We start from the raw sequence: 22,412 nt of genomic DNA on the forward strand, positions 1-22,412 counted from the left end.
CTTGTTTTGCCAACTTACACCAGAGCTGAATTTGGCCCATCCTCTTTTGAGACTAGCCCAACTGTACCTTAGATCCTCAGAGACTTTAAGGCCAGAAGAGACCATCGTGATCATCTAGTCTGATCGCCTGCACATCGCAGGCCACAGAACCTCACCCACCCACTCCTGTTAGAGACCCCTAACCTCTGGCTGAGTTACTGAAGTCCTCGAATCTTGATTGAAAGACTTCAAAGTACAGCGAATCCACCATTTGCTCTAGTTCAAAGCAGTAAGTGACCCGTGCCCCATGCTGCAAAGGACGATGCAAACCCCCAGTGCCTCTCTGCCAACCTGACAGGGGGGGGGAAATTCCTTTGCAATCTCAAATATGTTGTGTGGGCAAGCCCCGCCAGGAAGACACTTGGGAAAGAATACACTGTAGTAACTCAGAGCCCTCCATCCCTAGAGTCCCAGCACTGAATATTGGAGATATTTGCAAATAGCAGTCAGGGATGCGCTGCATGCCACTGTAGGCAACCTCATCAGACCAGCCCCTCCATAAACTTATCAAGCTCAGTCTTGAAGCCAGTTAGATTTTTTGCCCCCCACTGCTCGCCTTGGGAGGCTGTTCCAGGACTTCACTTCTCCGATGTTTAGAAACCTTCGCCTAATTTCAAGCGTAAATTTGAAAACTTGATGGCCAGTTTATATCCATTTGTTCTTGTGCCAACACTGACTGTTAATTTAAATAACTTCTCCCACTCCCTGGTATTTATCCCTCTGATGTATTTATAAAGAGCAATCATATCTCCCCTCAGCCTTCGTTTGTTAGGCTAAACAAGCCAAGCTCCTTAAGTCTTCTTTCCTTGGAGACACTAATTCAGTTGTTGGCTAGGAAGCCACTTTCTGCCAGTTTTAGCTACAAACCAAATTAAAGGAAGCATCATTCCAGGAGCTGGTTTCACAAAACCTCCCCCTAGATTTCTCTCTGGATTTCAAGCTGCATGGCCCTTTGCAGCCGTACCACAGGAGCCCTGGCTACTTCTCCTGGAGCAGCAGCCTGCAAAGACGCTGACTTACAGATTGTCTAGGAAATGCTGTGGATTTCAGCAGGCTGCCTCAGAGGATGTGTGCAGCGGTGGAATCTAAACGGCGCCGAGATCCAGAGCTGTCTGACGCTTTGGCTAGATAATGAAACGGAAGGAATAATATATGGAAGGTTCAAGCTCCCCAGCTGAAGTGGTGCTTAAAAAGTCCAATAAAAATTGTTATAAAAGAATTATTATCAGGCGCTCGGGCATGCCCAGCCAATCAGATTGCTCAATTTGGCTGAACCTTCCTTGTGCTTTTAAAGAGAGGGTGCCTTGTGCTATGATCAGCTTCTGAAAAGATGGATTGTTCCATTGTAACTGATCCAGGCAGGGGAACAAGGAAATCCTAATTTCAAACAATAAAGGAATCCAAAAGACACCGCAGAGTCGTTTTTCATAGTTCCCAGATTGTTGGGATTCTTGGTTTGCTCTCCAGTCTGTTTGTAACACTCTTCTAGCAGTCCGAAAATAAGAATGTCCTTTCCTGCTTTAGCCCTCAATCAACAAAGCACTTAAGCATGTGCTTAACTTTAAGTACTTTGCCCTAATATAGATTTTTTTTAAAAAATATTTATTTTATTAAAGCTCAGAAAAGTAACAATAATCCACATACAAGTAGCTCACGAAATAAACTGTAGTTAGATCCATCTCTCTGGGCAAGATGCACATGGCTACAGGCACTGGATAATGACACTGTGGACATCAGAGAAACAATGAGTAATAACAAATGCTCAGCTATATTCCCATGGGGCCTTTCATTTCAAAATCCCTCAGAGTGTTATACACAAGGATCACTTCACCTGTCACTGAAAGGCAGGCTAAACAGGACAGCTGCGCGGTGCTTAATTTGTAATGAAAGAGGGGCCGGGGCTCAAGCAATTTTTTTACTTTCCTAAGTGACGCAGTAAGCCCAGAGGTGCCAGGGCTACGCACTCCCAAGCCCAGAGGTGCCAGGGCTATGCACTCCCAAGCCCAGAGGTGCTGGGGCTACACACTCCCAAGCCTAGAGGTGCCAGATTCAGCCCTGGCAAGCCCTGGCACAAATTAAGCACTGCAGCTGGGTAACTGCACAGCAATGCTAATAGGGGTGATGAGCACTGATAGAGGGCTTTAAATGTTCAGTGTTTTGAGGCTCTGGGTTCAATTCACCCGCGCTGGAGCACCAATCTGTGCTCCAGGATGATTCTCCCAGGAGGCATGGGAGCAGGCGGTCTTGCCGCTGGTGCCCTCCCGCAGGGCTCACCCCCAGAGATGAACTTCTGTTGGTGGAAAGCTTGTCTCTTTCACCCCAGAAATTGGACCAGTAAAAGATATTACCTCCCACACCTTGCCTCTGTGGAGCAACTCAGGGCAGGGTGTGAAGAATACTGTATCCAATCAATGTGGCAAGAGGAATTTCGGGTAGTCAGCTACAATTACCTGAGTTGGAATTTGGCCAGGTCATTGCAGCTGACTCTTGACTTTACAAAAAGAGCTGTTTTCTCTCTGATTTTCTCCTGACTTTGAAATCAGCACTCGGACTGGGGAGGCATGTCACCTGCAGACACTCGGCACTGTGTAGTCACCTGAAACACAGGTGGAGAAAAACGGTCTATTATGTCCCTTTAAACTGGAGTGCTGTCTGACAGAATCCGGCAAAGAGTGCAAGAAATATCCACCCAGCCTGGATTCACTGGGGCTGCATGTGTGTCCCCTTTGCATTCACTCCCTGTGAAGATCTGAGAGGTTGAGTTTACTGGCAGGAAGAATGGCCATGAGGGAGGGAGTGAGCATTTGCAGAAAGCAAATTTGAGGCTCATAAAGATGAATATTCGCAGCAGAGACCCGATCCCAAGAGCTACACTCATCCAATCAGAGGTCAAAGAGACACCAGGTGACCTGTATGTCCAATCAAAACTAACTGAATAACTTGAATTTCTGATACCGAATCCTTGGGCTTTAAGGTGCTTGCAAGTAATCCCCAGGCTAAGGATCATGTTTAGAGATGAGAAATAATCAAAATGTTCTGACGGGTGAGGTGACTGATGAGGAATGTATTGGAACAGAGTCTAGGCAATCTGCACACAGAGACCTGGACTGAACTAGTTCCTTGTGCAATGCTCATCATCATCATGTTCCCATTACGCCTCTGGCGGTTAGGGCAGCGACGAAGCTCCTCCACTCCTATCCATTTCTGGCAAGCCTTCCAATGGTTCCCGAGCTGTGCCCCAGGTTTTTCAGCTCAGCTTCCACAGCTCTCCTCCATGTTGTTTTCGGGTGCCTCATTTTGGCTTGCCTTCAGGTGTCCATCTTATTGCTATTCTGGTGATGGAATCAGTTTCTATCTGAAGCACATGCCTCCTTGTAATGATGGTGCTCATATCTTCTTGGCTGCACTGTGTGAATAGGTCTTGGTTTGAGATTGTTCTGAGCCAAAAGATACAGAGGATTTTTCTGAGGCAAGTTTTATGGAATGAAGACAATTTGGACATGTCATACTTTCTCATTCCCCAGCATTCTGCACTATAAAAGTACGCAGCTCTGATAAATCTTGAGTTTGGTTTTGGTGTTGTATTTTGATGATTTCCAGACTGTATTTAAGCTCCTGAAGGTGTTCCTGCCTTTATTGATTCTGTTCCAGATGTGCTGGTTTATTCCACCATCCTGGCTGATGGTGCTGCCCAATTATGTGAATGTTTCAACATGGTGAGAACATAATCCTCCAACCATACTGGTGATGGTGAGGCAATATTAAAGGTCGAGATATCTGTCTTATTGCAGTTGATTTTCAGCCCAATTTGCTGGCTGAATGTGTTGAATCGAGTTTTTTTTCTTGTGTATGGTGTTGGGTATGTGATAGGAGAGCGAAATCATCCGTGAAGTCCAGGTCTTCAAGGGATGAGAAGGGTGTCCATTTCATGCCTCTTGGCATGCCTTCTGTTGTATGCCGAATTACAGACGATCGCAATGTTAAAGAGAATTGCAGACATGACACACCCCTGACGTACTCCTGTTTGACTTCAAAACCGAGCTCACTGCGATCAACACTGCATGTAAAGTTGGAATAAAAGCTTTCTATGATGTTGATTATATGGAGCGGGATTCCATATGCCCCCAGAATGTGCCATAGGCTGGTCCTGTGAATGCTATCAAAAGCCTTCTCAAAGTCTATGAAGTAGGTAGAGTTGCCGTTGCCATTCTATTCATTGTTCTATTATGTATCGTAGAGTGAAGTTCTGGTCTGTGCATCCACGACCTTTCCGAAAACTGGCTTGCTGTTTTCTGAGAATGCTAGCAACTCTCTCTGATATATGCTGGACTATGATCTTACATGATACCTTGCTTGGCACAGATAAAAGTGTGATACCAAGCCAGTTATTACAATCGCTGAGAGTCCCTTTCTTTGGTATCTTCACTATAGCCGCATTGGTCCACTCATCCTTTCCCCCCAGAGCCCAGCCATGCTCCCCCCCCATCCCGGCCCAGATACCCGCACCCCCTCCCCACCATAGCCCAGCCATGGGGTCCCCCCTTGCCCAGATATCCAAACCCCTTTCCCCTCAGAGCCCAGCCACAGGACCCCCCCAGTCCACTCATATTGGTCCACTCATCTGGCACTTTTTCCCTTTCCCAGACTGCTATAAATAGAGGGGCCAGGATAGATGCTGCTAACTCAGGATTTACCTTGAACAATTCTGCATTCAAATAATCCTTGCTAGGAGCTTTCTCATTTTTTAAGGATTTGAGGGCTTGAATGGTCTTTTCCTTAGTTGGTGTGTCTGTGTTGATATCAAGATCTTCTTCTGCTTCCCGGATGTTTGCTTCCTCTTTAGGTGGCTCTCTGTTCAGCAATTCTTTGAAGTGCTCTGTGCATTTCTTGTTCTTTTTCTGTTGTCAGTAAGTGGCCTTGTTTGTCCCTCATGAGAGTGTTTGTTGGTGTCTGTTGTTTACCACTGATAAGCCGTGTCATTTTGTAAATGGTCCCTTGTTCATCATGAGCAGCTGCATCTTCTGCTTGTGTTGTCAGATTAGCAATATAATGTCATTTGTCCGCTCTCACAAGGCATTTGACCTCCCTGTATGCCTTGCTATACCGCTCATGATATTTGTCCTTTAGCTTCTGGGATTTTGTGTCTAAAACTTTTTTCTTCAGGGCTCGTCTGGTTTCTATGGCATTCCATGTACGGGATGTAATCCACTCCTTTCTTCTCCTCTGCCCGTAGCCTAGACAGGCTTCACTGCTTTGTTTATAGATGGTTGTTACTTTGTCCCACTTCTTGTTGATCTCCTCATCTCCATTCTCCTCCTCTTTATCAAGGTCTGCAAGTGCCTGAAACCTGTTGTTTAAATACAGAATGAAGGCTTTCTGTATTTCAGGGGACTTTAGCTTGTCAATGTGATAATGTCTATGGCCTTGTTTGGTGGACCCACACTTCTCAGTTTTAGCTTGATGGAGGCTGTCACAAGGTGGTGGTTGCTGCCAGCATCTGCTCCCCTTCTCTCGTTCACATCTGTCAGTGAGCATCGCTATTTGCCATTGATCATCATATGGTCAATCTGGTTCTTATCTCTAACATTTGGAGAACACCATGTCAGCTTGTGAATTTCATAATGTTGAAAAAGGGTTCCGCTGATGACTACGTCATTCATACTGCAGAAATCACAAGTCTCTCTCCATTTTCATTCATGGTGCCACACCCATGTCTTCCCATTGCTCTGTCATTGTTTGTGTTGTCCTTACCGACCTTGGCATTCAGGTCTCCCATGACGATAGTTAGGTCGTGGCATGGTACTCTCTCTAACTCCGCCTAATGTAAGGTAAAATTTGTCCATTGCTTCTTTATCACTGTCATTTTTCGGACCATAGCACTGAATCAGGGTGATATTATTGTGTTTCCCTTTCAGTCTGGCTCTCATAAGTCTGCTGCTGATGGACGTCCATTCAAGCAGGGACTGCTCTACTCACTTCTTCAAATGGATGGCAACACCCTCATGGTGTTGTCCATCATCCCGTCCAGAATACAGAAAAGTTTCTCTGAAGGCTGTTGTTAATCTCACTGATCCTGTCCATCTGCTATCACTGACAGCCAGGATATGTAAGCTGTAGCCTCTCATCTCTGCTGTGACCTGAGCTAGTTTCCCTGTTTCGTACGTTGTCCGTACATTCCAAAAACCAAGTTTGGTTTTTGTCTTGGTGTTGAGCACTTCAGTCTTCATGCCAGTGGCTTCCTTTTGGCTGTCACCACTGGCAGTCATATGGGTCATTGACTTCTGAAGGCCATCGAGCACAGTAATGGTCGATGTCTCCAACACTGTTTCCGTAACATATTTTGTTTTTTACGGGACAGGATTGTTAGCCTTGTGCCTAACCACCAACGTGGAGGACCAGGGTGTCTGTTTTGTCTGGCCCCTCCCCCAGAGACCAAACCAGCATGGTTGAACCTGCCAGGAGCAAAAAGCCCCCAGCGACACAGGCTCTGAGGATCATTAGAGCACACAACCTGCCCCGCCATGACCAAGGCACAGACACCAGCAGATGGCAATGCAGCAGCAACAAATTCAATATACTGGTATATAGCCCCTTAAGCTTGAGCCTGTCCAGCAAAGGTATGGAGTGTGGCATGTATTTGGGCATACGTAAAAGTCTGAGAGCCTGCATGAATGTGTGGAACCTTAGAGACTAACCAATTTATTTGAGCATAAGCTCAATAAGCTGTAGCTCACGAAAGCTTATGCTCAAATAAATTGGTTAGTCTCTGAGATGCCACAAGTCCTCCTTTTCTTTTTGCGAATACAGACTAACACGGCTGTTACTCTGAAACATGAATGTGTGCTGCTTCATTGCAACCGGGCTACTCCAGCCTCGGAGCAGGAATGGGGCCTGAATGGGAAGAGCATTGCTATGCACCTCAGTAGCAAGACGATCATGCTATGGCCAGTGTCATCTCAGACACACCCGTTCTTCACCCTTTATGCTTCCTGTTAGCCTCTCCTCTTGCTAAACACTTACCACAGCTCAGTGCAGCCGGCTGCACCTTGCATACTATAACTCATGCCTGAGCGTAGCCTCCTTTCATCCTCCACCTCGAGCTAGCTTCTGCACACCACACAAAGACTTGCAGAATCCAGGCCCTTGCATCACCCCAAGCCATCACTGCATGTGTTCCCAGCATGGGCGATGCCAGGGACGGTCATGTGAACCAGCTGTAACAAAATACCACCCAACCAGTTTTGTAACATACATGTTGATCTATCTGTAACAAGTCCCCAGTGTCCTGGCTGAAAGTAGCTCACTTTCAGTTCTAGGGCCTGAGTCTGCTCTCATTTACACCAGTGCACTGATCATTTACACTGATGCCAGGAAGGTAACATCGGTGTAAAGCCCAAGGGAGATCAGAATCAGGCCAACAGGTGCTTTGGACACAGTTCAGGCAACCGGGTGGGACCTGCCCAGCTGATCTGCTGGCTGCTCAGATGACCGTGTGAAAGGAATTGTTGGTGTAAGTCCAGTTCCAAGAGGGCAAGTGTCAACGGTATCAAATGCACCATGGCATGGGACACTAACTGACTGTCTCGGTAATTCAGGGCAAATACTGGGGACCCGTGCAGACTGAATCGCCCTCTGAGCCCCCAAACCCAGGGCAGGGCTGTGGTACATTGGTGGGGAAGAAGGGGCAGTGGAATATTGGGGTGGGCCAAGCTTCTATCACTGCTGCCAGTGGCTGGGGAGGATATCAGCCTCCAGCACTCCCAACCCAGCAGAGTCCACATATGCATCTCGGTGGCTACAGAATATCCATATCCATCGGCATGGCCTGTGATACACGTACCAGTGTTTTGGTATGACATTGATCACACTGCAATGTATTGGGAAGTGGTTGTGAGAGGGCCCCGACGCATGACATAAAAACCATACTGTTCCCTGGCCTCGAGACAGCATGCTAGTTCCACCCTGTGAGCATCAAATTTAATGTTCCATCTGCCTTGCTCTAACCGGGTCTGAGCCAGACCTTGTGCTGGAATTTACCATTGTCTGATGGAGCCGACTCGGTTGTACTACAAACTGCAGCCTGCGAAATCTCCTAATGGACTTGCTGTCAAACCCCCACTGGCATACTGGCAGGATTAGCCCCTTCGCAGCACATTGATATACATTTATGTACTCCTCTTAATCTGAGACCTTTTGGGCGTCCCCCAGACTGAGATTGGGTTATTGTACATTCCCACACATTTCAAGAACAGCCGAGATGTCCCTCAGCACCTTCATCATATGTATCGCACCCCAAAGGAGGCTTAACATACAGCACCAGCGAGGGCTTTGGGTTTAGCTCCTTTGGCAATTTGCTTTCCTGTCAAGGGAGAGCAATGGGACAAACTTTCCGTTAACATTCCAACCAGATTGTCACAAGCATATTTCCAGATTAGCCCTTTAGATCCTGTTCCCCCTGGCACCTGTTGCACTGCTGTCACTCATTGGCATCCCATGGAAATCATTAGGGTTTTTGGATATACCTGATATTGTGGATTCAGCAGCACAGCAGTTGTGCTGCCCAGGGAAGTAACTGATGCATTTGGTAGCTTTGGCTGGTGTGTTTTGCCTTGGGACGTATCATTCATTTTAGCAGCAGCCCAGCAAGCGTGCTCCACCTCTATGCACCTGCAATGATTAGCAGCTCAGCAGGTGCTCTCTGCCCAGTTGTACCTGGAACACTCAACAACACAAGCAGATGCACTCTGCCTGGATGCGTCTAGACGGTTTGGCTGCTATCAGACAGCTGACGGCTTTTAATCTTTACACTGCAACAGATGAAAAATTGTACAACATTTCAAAGGTCCCAGAAAAGGTCATTTTTCTCCAGGATTTCATAGCACACTATTGGGGGCAAAGGGATAACCAGATGCTTTTTATCTGGACAGCTAAACAAATAAACAGCATCGTACGTCTTATTCATCTCCTCTCCGTTTGTGATGCTCAGTTTCTCATCCAGTGCTGAACTGCAGGATGGTTATCCATGATCAGTCTCAAGTTGCTTTCTTTCTCTAAATATAGATTGTCTGAAACCACTGCCACAGTTATTGGTTAAACTTCGAAAACAAACACATTACAAAGAGAAATGCCAATGTAAAATACAGCACTCTTATCCTTATTTTGAATCCAGTCCATTTTATCACTGTCAGAAGCCTTGGTAAGGCCACATGAGTTAATTTTTCGCAATATCACCGATTGGTACATGTTTTCCCATAAACTGGTGGCATAGGGTCATTCTTTGGTCACTTACTTATGTCAAGCATTTCTTAACTCTATGGCCTAATATGGCTAAACTAAAATCTTACCGGCCTCAGCCTATAGGCCTTGTGTTTCAGCCCTACTTACTTATATACCAAAAACCTAATGATCTCTTCTAACTACTGATCCATCTTATACTTCTATAATCCTATACTGTGTGGTCACTACCCTTGGACTTTGTGTGTTCCTAGAGACTCTACATCTGAAGCAAGTAGCAGAGGTGACTTTCACTCTACTGAGCTTGAAACTGTAGCCACCAGAGCTGAACCTACAGTGGTATAACACCCCAGTACAAAATTTGCTTTAAATAAAATAAAACGTTACATATGCATTTCCACTGAGAACAGTCATGTCCCTAGGAAGGAACTATTACCTCTCTTCAGTATCAGTGAGAGGCTTCAATCAGGGAAGCATGTTTAGTACTGGGGACTTTGAACAAGAATGGGGTGTTTGCAAACTTGGAGAAACTCATAACAAAGCAGCAAAGACGAAGAAAAGTTTGGAAAATAACCTTCTGGAGGAACTCTGAGAGTCTGAGAAGATAATTGCTCAGAGGTGCACCATGACAGCCTAAGGAGGAAAAGGAGCAATAGCTCTTCCCAGTGAAAGACAATAAGACAAAAGAAAACAGGCTGGAGCTGTAACAAGGAATGTTTAGATTTGTGGTTGTGAAATGTGGAACAAAGACCCAAACATCCAGTGTTTTCAACTTAGTTATTCCAATTCTGCACAACTGCCTCTGTTGCTAATCCTTCTTACCACTGCTTTATTTACTGTTGAAACACTCATGAATCTCTTCTCATCTCATGTACGAATTTGCTGACCTTAAAAGACAACAGCTAACAAACTGACCTAATGTCAGTGCAAGCTCTCAACCCCAAACCCAGGTTAAGCTGCATGCAGTTTGGGGGAAATTTGTTTCTGCACAGATTCATACTTCGTACCTGGGCCAGGGAGACTGCAGTTCAGTGAACAGTTTTCATGAGGCACCGACGAGAGTTACAGACTCCAGGCCCTCAGATATTTCTTGCCCTGAGCAACAGATTTACCCTCTTTAATCCGGGCCACCAATCAACCCAACAAGACAAGTTGAAATTCAGTGTTGCTGCTGCTGTGACTGAATGACACAGGAGGTAGAGAGCAAAGGCTTAAGCGCCACTGCTAAAGAAAACACTGAGCAGGCTCAACTTTCCATGACACTGCAAACTAAAGCCTTCGCCCTTTCGCTTTCCAGGTATCCCTGTCCTGGGAAGGGTTACTAAGTACCGAGCAATGTGACTGGCCTGAAAGTTCACTGGGTGAAAAGTCCTGCCACCGAACAGTGTGAGGGACTCTGAGTTCAAGTCAAGGTGACATCCATCACTTTTAGTACAAAATCCCTAATTTATGAATCCTCCTACACTGCTGGGACAAAAGTAAACAATCTCTGCTCCTGAAGTCCCACACAGAGACAGTACTGTTCAAATACTGCAGGAATCTACAAGCCTTTGGACATCATCAGTTACCATGTCCACTTTCCTGGGGGCCTCTTGCTTGCATTGTGATTGCCTGTTGAGACATGTTAGGAAACTATATATAAATCTCTGGCAAATCACTTTGTGACACAGGAGCAGGGGTGAGGGGTGGGCATTCTTCTACGACATACGCTGGTATTAATCAGGAGCAACTCCATTGTAGGCAGTGGGACTGCACCGGTGTAAAGATGGTGTGAATGAGAGGAGCATCAGCTCTGGGGTCTTCAGCACCAACATCTGCACAGTATAAAAGTATTTGTTTCTCGTGCAAGGAGGAGGAGCATGTATGGGAAAATAAGAGGGTTCACATGTCATGTGGTGCCTGGGCTTTCTCAGAAAGACTTGGGTTTATCCTGGATCTGGGACGTTGTACTGAGGCTGTCAATCTGGACATTATAACAAATCCACAGCCACCTAAATATTCCACGGTTATCCCACGGCCCCTTGGAACTCCATTGCAACAGACGGGCTAGAAACCAGATGATCCTGCTTTAAAGCTCAGACTCCTATCGTGATTATCCTCTAGCCCTTACTAGTGTTGGGTGTAAGGCAGTGGAGGGCAGTGATGCAAGTGCATGCACATCTATCCACGCCCCTCCCACTCCGCCCAAGCCAGCACCTTGCACTGAATCTCTGTCCCAAACCTAGCCCAGCTGCTCTTTGACTATGGAGGGAAGCCCTTCCATACGCCCTGGCTTAATCGGCTGAAAGGAGGGAACGTGCCATCCTGGCTTGCCCGTGCATTTGGGGCAAGCAAAAGACAATCACTTTTGCCCTGCTGATGAAGAACAATTGAGCTGGGCACTGTGGTGCCAGTGTCACAAGACAAGAGAAGATTTGTAACCATGCAGGTGAAGCTTGGCTTCTAGTCCTTATCTCAGTCTGGCCATTATGTTTCAGTTCCAGGCGCCCCTCTGGGCAACCCCAGACTAGAACGTCATATACATTGGCAAATACATACAAACCCAGTCAATGCAGTCACAATGTGTCTCCTCCGAAAAGTCTCCCTGCGTTTCTATCCGTGCATTCACATGATGCAGGGTCCCGGAAGTGCCCACCTGCACAGGCATTTTGGAGCTTCTCTCTGCAAGCACGTTCTGGGCTTTAATTGGTATTAGCTTATTCCAGTACCGGTAACAGAACCAAGGGGGTACTTGTGGAGCGATAACCTCCCATTTCCCCTGCCTTCCTCCCCAAAATGACTTTTACTCTTGCTTATCTATCCAGGAAGCCTCCCTCCTCTGCCCACTGAAACCCTTTTCCATCAGTGCATCCATCAGTGGAGTGGATTAAAAAAGAAAGGAAAATAACATACCTGCAGGTTCTTCTGTGCTGCTGGCTGCAGTGGTGGGTGGAGCAACAGGAATCTCTGTGCAGGAGAACGAGAGACAGGAGGGGAAGAGAAAGGATAAAAAAGGGGGGGTGGGCATTATTTCAAGCTCTGGAGAACATTGAGCTATGCACACATCCCACTCTGCATGGGAGTTGCTTGCACAGCCTTACATGTGTCACAGTAAGAAAGCAAAGGGTTACACTTGAGAGCCAATGGTGCTCTTGCGGGATACAGAACCTGCCCCAGGTTGACAACTGCTTGTGTTGCCCAGATGGGTGTAATATAGGAATTGGGAGTTCATCTCTTTATTTTTTAAAATAAATAAGAAAAAGTGCTTAATTCAAGATATGGCCTGGGGCTAAAGCAGCCAGTTTTAACCGTATTCTAGCCTATGTCAAACAAACTGAAAGAGAGAACGATGCTAATGTTTGCTTTCTTCTGCTTAGTTGTTGTGTGGATGCATGTTTCAGGAAGTGATCTTTGCAAATCATTTATTTCCAGTGCAGTAGGCTATGCCATGTGTCATGTATGCACCTTATTGTATCTCCTTGGTGGGACAGACATTTTATCTCACATCTCGAAGGAAATACAAATACTTCTATTGCTAGTGAAATGTTCCCTGCTTTAATTTCCTAGTCACCGGATTTTAAGTATTTTCATACATATTTGAGGCCCTATAATGCCCCGGATCTGCATGACCAACTCTAACTGAGCACAGCGATGTCAATAGGATGGAATGCAGGATATGATCCTAAGTGCAGTGGGATGATCTATTCTTCCCTCAGTGCACATGGAATGAAAACTTTTGCATATTTAGAGCAAAGTGCTGGGATTTCTGTGCATATGCGAAAATCCTGATAGCAGAAGAGAATATGAGTCGAAATCCTCCATGTGAATCTGAGAGCAGAATTTAGCCAGGGGAAAACAGCATACATACTAAGGCTTGAAATCTTTCTCTTCATGACTTGTGTGGCTCCCTCTGAAATCAGTATAAACCATACAAATGTTTGTGTTGGATATTTGGCCGTAAGTGTATTCCTGTTTGTTACATGGGCTGTGAATTTTATGAAAGATGGAAGTCTACTGGATTTTGAATGGGGAAAATATAGGCAATGGTAAATCAGAGAGTTAAATCAGAAAGTTAAAGACAGATGGAGGAACCTGTTCTAGTCAAACTTTACCTGTTCCCTCCCTGTCTGTGTCATGAAAAAAATGCTTAGTACAAAAACCATTGCTCTGCATTCAAAGTATCTATTATGCTGGTTGACATTTTCTAAGGATGAAACTGTGCTTGAAAAAATCAGAGATCATTGTGAGCAGAATTTATATAAGTTTTAACAGTTTTGGCTGCATATATTTGGCATATGTATATTTCATTATATATTGGCCCTGCAAAATTCTAGTTGTCCTCTTACCCTGGGGCAAGAAATTTTTACTGATGGGCAAGTAAAATATACTTTCCTTCCCATGATCACCATTGTAAAGAATATTCACTAATTGTAAATTGTCATGACAATATATACATATAGAAACAGGATTTGTAACCAGTCCTCAGCTCTGAAATTATTCAAAATGTATCCCCAAAATGTGTGGGTTCCTTAAAACAATATTTTACAATGAAAAAGAATTAAAACCCAGTAATAAGGAAAAAAATCTCCTATGGAAGTGCTTAAAAGCCTTCACGCACCATCAGATTTTCTGTCAAAGGCAGAGCAGAGTGCCTGCATGTTCTTTAAAATGCCAGCAATATGCAAAGCCAGACATCCAGCCACTAGAGAGCAGCTTAGCATTCTAGCAGGCTGATACTCCAGCAACCTGACTGTCTCGCAGGCTGATTCCATGAGTTGGCATGAACATGCTCCTCATTGTGCTCACTTTGATAACGTTGAAATTCTGTCTGTCTTTATTTAGCGCAATGCAACCCAGAGGAGGTGATGCAAGGAGCAACTTACCCTCTGATTTACCATGGCTGTTGGGGACGGTAGTGATAAACCTTTGCACATATCCATTGCAAAGCACACTGGAGTGTCAAGACTATGGCATCGTGGGAAACAAGCATCTGCTTTTGGCTCCTGCTGCCCCATTGCAACTTGGGAAAGAATGAATCTCAAATGACCAAAACCCACCATGGAATGCATACTTGATTCAGTAATAAAAGTGGAAAAGGGGTATCTCTCCATACTTAGAAACAGTCATCATCTCAGCTAGACCTTGGGAATGGACAATGCTGAAATAGACCAATGGTCTCTGATAAAGACTTGATTCTTTCAACCTTCATCTTCCTTTTTGTCTTAACACCAGGAAGTTAGCAGGCAAGGAAGGCTGCTGTCTACTGCCCCTCCTGCTTTCCAAGACTACTGTGGTTTTATTTTTTTGTTTTGCTTTTTAAGGTTAGAATTTTGACATTTGGTTTCTGTTACAGAAGTAGAGAAGGAGGGACTGAAACAACCATATGCACAGAACAGACGCACAGAGTTATCCAACAACAGCAAAGACAACAGGCAGCACAGCGAATGGTTCAATTGAAGAGCTTAGGGGTTAGCATTCGACTGAAACATAGAACACACTGGCTAGCTGTGCAGATGTGGCTCTCCCTAAGATTGGTTTGCGAGGGGGTATAAAAAGGGGGCTGGGGTTTTACAAAGGGAGAAAACTTTGGAGGTTGCAGCCTGGTGCTTGTTGCTGTTGTTGTTTTTAAAGTGTATTTTAAATCAGAAGATTAATAAAAACTTTAAAAGACAAATCAAAATGTCAAATGTTCCACATTTCTGGCTGGATCATGTGAGTGTACAGTCCCATTTAACAGTCTGGGTGTGCGTGCTTGTAGAGCGCTCAGCTGCTTTCGATATGCTTTTAGGATGACAGCAACTGTTAATAATGAACCCAGGCAATCTGCTGGGTTCAGTCAAAGGGCCTTGACAATACAAGGCAAGGAAAGAAAAACATCAGAGCAATTTGCCATAGGAACCAGGATTGTGGTGGCATCTCAAAGGAAATAAACACTCAGGACACCCTTTGCATTACAGAAGTATTTGCAAAGCAAAAATCAAGCCCTTTTTTAAAGCACCCAGCTGTTTGATTAAGTGGATCTTAGATTGCACTCACATAACCTAACCAGTGTGGCAAATGATATGCATGTAATCAGTGCATATATCTACGGCATATATGCACACACTACATGCAATCTGTCCAACTAGGAGTTCACAAATGTGTTTTCAATTAAACACTGGTAATTGAGCATGTAAAATCTGGTGTTAGTAACCATTCAACCCATTCGGGTTTCAGTGGCTGAGCTGCTGTTGGCTTTTTTAAAGGTTAATTCCACTATGCTACAGACTTCAAAAAGAGTGGTCCACGTACTTATGCAAGGGGCAATGGGAGATCGGCTTTGCTGGTAGCCTTTGGCACATCGATTGCACGTGATGCCAGTCACACCATCTTTACAGGGACATTGACCTGTGGTTTGATTACAGGTTTTGCCAGCTGCACCCACGGGATGGCAATCGCATGCTGTGGGGGGAACACACAACAAAAGGGTCAGAGGGGGGGAGGGGGAAAATGCACAATGTCATCTAGCAACAATATCAAAGAGCGCCACCTATGGTATGAAACAGTATTACACTAGAGCTGCAGGACTAGGCAGAAGCAGCAGCGATTGCCACAAGGTTTCCACAGCTATCCGTCCAATATAACGCTACTGTGTTTCTGTAGCCAGCAATCCCGTCAACCTGAAACGAAGGTGGCAATTTCTAGAGGTTGATTTAAACAGTCACTAGGCAAGTCAGAGGGGATGAACAAGCCCACAATCCAGTTGCTGAGGACATGGCGAAGGCAAAACATGTTCTGAAGGCAAAACGTGCACCTAGTTATGTCAAACCAAGTGGACAGTGTTTAGTGGAGGCTTTATCTGCCTCCAGATCTGAGCAGCCGAGGCAGCACGGGGTCTTTTAGAGTGTTGCTGTGATGACATCCACCCTGTGATGTTGCAGTTGATTAATTCCAGGAGTTCTGGGGTTGGGAAGGGTGGTCCCATGGCTGGGAGCGCCAGGGGAGGGAGAGGCAGATAAACATGGTGATTCAGGAATCCACAGTGCCAGGGTCACTGCAAAGTCACGCTGCATGTGCAATTGGCCAGTTCATTAACAGAGGAGAACGACTTCTGAGAGGAGTTTCACATCTGCCGGGTGGGTTTTAGCTGGAAACTATTTGGTTTCAGAAAGGCCCTGAATTCATTTCACCTCTTATGTAAGAACCTACTTTTCTTACTTTGCCTTTCACCCTGTCCCTGCTGAGCAGCACTCCCTGCAGCTGGTACTGTGGGCATAGGAGGGAAATGCCCTGGTCTTTTTTTCCCAGCCTGGGGTACCTGCTTCCTGGCTTGTCCCACGGTTCCATTTCAGGTGGATGGAGGTTTGAGTGCAGGTGTGAAGGGTGCGAAAGGGAATGCAAAATCTGCACTTGAAATGACACTACGTTACTTTCCCACGTCACTTACTGTGCAGCTGTCTGTAAAAAGCATCAGGGACTGTAACCACCACAGCACTTCATGAATACAGGCTCAGAGGCTCATTAACGTCCCTGTTTTTCATATGCTACACACTTAGGGCCCGATTGTGGCCTGCCCCGCCGAGATGGGCAGTGATGAGGAAGATGCGAGGAGCTCTCCTTCCCTCCTCTAGCATTCTCCTGCAGGGTCCAGTCACAATCCCCCTAAGAAGCACAGACCCCGCTCCCTCTGAGTGTCCCATTTGCTGTTAGCGACCAGAGGCGTTCGGTGAGGGCAGGGCAACGGCTGTCCCTGCTTCCTATGCCCAAGAGCCAGCAGAACTGAGTGGGTATGGGAAGGGGAGTGTGTGGTACAGCTGAATTCCACCCGAGGACTCCAGCCTGTTAGCATCAGTTTGAGCATGTAACTCCCACTGGTGCTAATCATGGACTCTTGAGAGGGCCCATCCAGGAGGTCCTCTTGTGCATCCCTGTTCCCCATTGTGGCAGTCTGGATCCCTTCACCCGATCAAGGGGAGACCAGGTCTCTCTGGGACACTCTGTGCTCCGATCTGCACTATGGCCCCCTTTTGAACAGCCAGTGACCATCCCGTGCATGCAGCTTCGCTCCATGGAACCTCGTGACTCCCACCAGTTTGTCCCGATGCCACTCGTCTCACTGAACGCATTGCCCAAGCCCCATTTTCTGTGCTTCGTTTGTGCCTATTCTGGAGTGTCCTTGACTGGAACAACACCTCTGAGACATCCAGACTGTTATCCAGACCCCCCTCCCCATACACATACACGCCGGTCATCTCTTAACCACAAGTTATATAGTCAATGCCTCAGCTTTACTGGAGTCAGTCCCTCCATCCTGCTACATGTTATTGTTCCTCTCTTACCCCTGCTCTGTGTGGCAGGCTCACCTGGGATGGGGTACAGAATGGAGCACAGTGTCCCAGAGGGAGGGCTCACACCCCAGTGCATAGAGGGGTGCTGTCCCCCAGAATCCGCTGACAGTGGCAGCCTGGAAATGCCCCCAGCTGCCATGGCAAGTAGAAGAAGGCAGTGACCACAGACCCCTTACCCCTGCACACACACACCCTACACTGGCACTGGAACTGCCCCAGCCTGTCCTGACACCATCGAGGCAAATCTTCTCTGAACTGCCCCTCTCCATTTCAGTAACAGGTTGGGGAGTCATTTGGGCCCAAGGTTGGGTGGGGGAAAAGAGTGGGGCACAAAGCTGACTCTACAGACCTGAATTCCTGCTGCCCTTCCGCTTTCCTCACAAGATCCCCCTGCCCCTCCCCTGGCATCCCCCCCCTCAAATGCTTGCTTTCCCCCCCGGCTTCTTTTTTCTTCCTCAAATTCCCCATGCCCCAGCTCTCCTCTGAAATGCCCTCCCCTCCCTCAAATTCCACCTTCCCCCCTCTATCTGGCTCTCTCCTTCCCCATCAAATTCCTTCCACCCCCCACTCCTTTCCCTGCCAGCAAACTCCCCCTCCACCACCCTCTCTGGCTTCCATATTCTGCCCTGAAGTCTCTCTCCCCCTCTTCAGTTTCCCCCTTCCCCTCCCCGCAGCCTCTTTCTTCCCTCCCCCATCTTTCCCCTTGGAGTTCTGGGAGGGGCAAGTGGGCAGCCTGCAGAAGGGCAGCTGCCTCGTCTCTGCCGTCTCTGCCATTCCCCTGCTGCCCAGCTGCGGGCAGAGCCAACCGCCAGGAACTGCTAAGCTGCTCCTCAGCTATCAAGGAGCAGTTCAGGTTGGAGGGGGGAAGTGCAGCAGGATGCACCATTGTCCTCTATTCCCCCCTATGCCTTCTCCCCACTTCCACGTCTACATGGCTGAGAGTTTGGGGGAGGGGAGACAAGTGTCCCCCTCTACTTGAAATTTGGGATGGATGAAAATGCCCCTTCCACCTTCCCTCTATTCATGTCCCTAGTCACTTGAAGGACTTGTGGCAGCGTGAGGCCGAGGAAAAAATCTCTCAGGGAGGCAGCTGGGAAGATGGGTAACCTGCCACCCTCCCCCGGCCTCTCGCAGAGCTGGTCAGGAAAAGTGGGGAGGGAGAAGAGTTTCCTGCAGAAAATTTTGACAGAAATTGACATTTTAATCGAAAACTGCAAGTTTTTGTCTGATGTGGGATGGGTTTTTCACTAAAGGTCAAAATTTTTCACAGAAAGCAGGCACTTTTGGTGAAACATTTAGTTTAATCAAACCCCAATTTTCCATCAAAAGACAGTTTTGATGGAAAATTTTTGGCAATCCAGACTTAAGATCAAAAGAGACAGGCTGTCTCTTCTGGGGAGGGAGCAGTGTGAGGAGGGGTATCAGGAACAAGCTACTCAGAAATCAGGGAAGGGTTGGCAGCAATAAGATATAGTTTAAAACTGTAAAAGGTTATAAAGGAAAACAATAAAAAGGGAATTGGGAAAGGGTTGAAAGAAATACAGAATAAGGAAAAGGTTAAAGATCAAAGACTAGGAGACAGGACAGGGTTCAGAACCCAGGGATTTCCCTACCCCCCCCCCCCCATGGGGGTGTTTACCTCCACCCCGAATTCTCCCCCCACCCCCCAGTTTTGTAAACTAGTTACATGCAGTGTTGCCAATTTAGTGATTGTTTGGAAATTTGAATTGAAATTGAAACATTAATATACACTTTAAAAGCATATAAAGTGTATCATAAAATACATGTATCTGAAAAAGTATAATAGATTTGAAAAGTATGAACATAGACTAGCTTCCTTATACAGCTGTTGTTTTTATGACCATGTCAGTGCATTCATTTTGGTGATGTTGGCTAACCTAATAATTTCAAATTATGATTTGTAAGAAAGTCTAAATGAGCTCTCCCTGACAGCTAGTGATGAGCTGGGGGCTAGGGAAAAACGCTTCAGGACCAGATTGTATTTACATTCACACCTAATCTACCTAGGTATCCAGCAGATAGAGCTGTGTTGCCCAAGTGATAGATTTTGTCTGGGGTTGGGCTACAAATCACTTGAATGCAGGGGGGTAAATGTTGTTATTCTTACTGTATGAGTACAGGGCAATAGAACGTTACTTAGCCTGTGCTGATTGAGGGCATCAAGAGAGAGGCTGGGGACAGGTGTTTGGCTTGATGGTCTGCCTGAGTCACAAGTACTATTTGACCTGCCCCTCTCCATTGTTTAAAGACAGAGCTGATTAGGCTTCATAGAGAGTCTTTTGTTCTGTTAAGTGCCCACTAAGCTGAAATCAGGTCTAAATGCTTAGACCTGCTGTGGGACAGTGTTTCTGTGGAAGAGACGGCCCAGCCTACACTAGCAGCGAGGTTCCCCCAGTGAGAGCTCAGCTGAAATCACTGAGAGCTGGATGGAACCTCAAGAGACCAATTAGCAGAGGTCACAGTGGCAGGTGGCAGCAGAAGGTGATGGCGCAGGGCCATTGGCAACAGAGTGATGGAGTGAACAATGGCACAACGAACAACAGTGGCCAGAGCAAACAGTGAGCAGCTGGAGGAATGAGTAAGGTGCCTTCTTGCTCCCCACCTGGGAGGTGAACTTATGTGAAAACATCTCTGAACTCTGAGTCTCCACTGACCAAGGACAACACCGGTGAGTTCATGCGAACAAACATGGCTGTGGTATAATACTTTCTATTTAGGCAACAGATACCACACACTACAAACTGGAGGCCAATGTTAAATGCATTGTCATTTGTTCATCCTGAAGTTGAACACTGGTTCCAAACAAGACCAGCAAATGCTCACTGTCTTTCTGCAAGAAACTCAATTGACCGGCTAGACGCATGTGGTGCAAAAGTGAAAGACTCAACAGTTGAAAAAGTGAAGAACTCTCACAGAAAATTTGCATACATGGCTGATGAATGCACCAGTGCAAATGGTCATAAAGTATTAAGTCATTGTGTCTGTTATCTTGATGTCAGTGGTAGGCCAGTACATGCATTTTTAGATGTTCAAGTTATAGAAGACAGATTGGCTGCATCTGTGACAACCCACATCTTAGAAGAGTTAAATGCTTGTCAATTGGACCCCAAACAGATGGCTGCTTGTGCATTTGATGGAGCTGCAAACTCCTCTGGAAGACATGGTGGAGCACAAGCTTTGCTCAGAGAAAAGTGTTACCCTAGTCTCTCCTATACACACTGCAGAGCCCATCTACTCCAACTAGCGCTAGTACGAGCTGCAGACTCTTCAAAAAACATTTAAAAAGCTATACATTTAATGTCTTCATTATATTCTTTTTTCAGCCAGAGTCCAAAAAGACTGAATATCTTGGAAAATATAGAAGATACACTGGGACTGAAGTTCAGATTACTCCAACCTGGGAAAACCCTCTGGCTTTCTCGTGAGCGATCCTTGGCTATTGTCTTAAAATTACTCCAGCCATTATTACTGGCTTTGGAAAGTATCTACGAAGATGGGATGGATCTAAGTAGTGAGGCTGGTGGATTACTTTTGCCATTACGTTCAGAGAAGACTATTGCCATTCTCTCTCTTGTAAGTCTACTGTTGAAACCACTTGGGTCATTAAACAATGCCATCCAGGCATCTTCTACAACAGTAGTAGATCTTTGTCTAGCAATAGAAGCTACATTTGGATCAATCAGAGAGCTATCCATTGAAAAAGTACTGGAAGAAGCAAAGACTTCAGTCCAGAAGTTGACTAAAGAAGGCATTTATATTGAATCCTTAAGTGAAGAGGACAAGAAGTGTTTGTTAAGACAACTGAAAAAGTACACAGACTTGATTCTTAAAAATCGACAACAGCGACTTCTAGATTCTACTCAACCTTTACGTAGCTTTTACAGATTCCTGTCTTATAAAACACCGACAGTTGAGTGGAGTGAGGCACTACCAGCAATGGGGCTGCCATATGCTCAGGACAGAATAGAGAATTTGAACACAGAGTGGAATATCATACAACGAATGAATGAAGATTTGACTTCAACTTCTTTTTTATCGTCACTAGTTGCTCGACCTGATCTTTGTGCTCTGTTTCCTGGGCTGAAAGAAGTAGGAATTCATCTCTTGCTGCGCCCAGTCACAACAGTTACAGTTGAGCGTTCTTTTTCATCATTGAATAGAATTTTGTGTTTTGAAAGAAGTCGCCTTCTGCCTGATCATGTGAATAAACTAATGAGCATATCAATTAAAGGAATGGAAGTACCGGACGTATGAGAAGCCACCAAAGATGAATGCATTGCATTCAAGAAGTTTATTAACAGAGTTGTACAAAATTATAACAAGAAACCAAGAAGGATGTAAATGTAGTGCTTCATAGAAGGCTTGAGTAGCCAACTTTAATTTGTGTGATGATTTTAAAAACTAATAAAATGGTCATGAAACATTTTTCAGTTTTTACTGTGGTGCCATACAGCCCACCTTCACCCTCACGGTCTCACCCCTCATCGGCCCTGACCCCCCGTAAATTGAACACCCCCCCCAATTTCAATTCCTGGGGAAAACACTGTTGAGCACAAAGAGTAGCTAGGCAAGGGTTAAATGCGATAAGGCAAATCCAGCAAGGGTTCTGAGTGGAAGACAAAACACTTTGTTGTGCATGCCACCTCTCCTCCCCTCTGGGCCCATGTATTGTTCATATAGGGCAGGAGCCTGCAAGTCCTCCATCCTATGAGTAATCCTTATCCACAGGAATGGCTCCATTGATTGCAATAGGACGGCTTCAGTGAATAAAGATTGCTCATGATGAGTAAGACTCAGAGAATCAGGCCCGAA

The 22,412-nt window shown here is 45.9% G+C and overlaps 1 protein-coding gene across 3 annotated transcripts in view; it reads right to left on the minus strand.

The window, feature by feature from the left end:
* NTN1 (netrin 1) overlaps positions 1-22,412 on the minus strand; it is a 233,857-nt gene that overhangs the window by 66,534 nt on the left and 144,911 nt on the right. For 2 of the 3 annotated variants that reach the window (XM_043527741.1, XM_037914351.2), the window contains exons 4-5: positions 15,544-15,693; positions 12,166-12,219 (exon numbers count right to left, since the gene is read on the minus strand). In XM_043527741.1, coding sequence (XP_043383676.1) covers positions 12,166-12,219; positions 15,544-15,693 — 204 coding nt within the window. The remainder of the gene's footprint in view (positions 1-12,165; positions 12,220-15,543; positions 15,694-22,412) is intronic. The other variant, XM_043527742.1, reaches the window with a different exon arrangement.

The sequence above is a fragment of the Chelonia mydas genome, chromosome 14 (assembly GCF_015237465.2).
Source record: "Chelonia mydas isolate rCheMyd1 chromosome 14, rCheMyd1.pri.v2, whole genome shotgun sequence".
Taxonomy (NCBI): Eukaryota; Metazoa; Chordata; order Testudines; family Cheloniidae; genus Chelonia; species Chelonia mydas.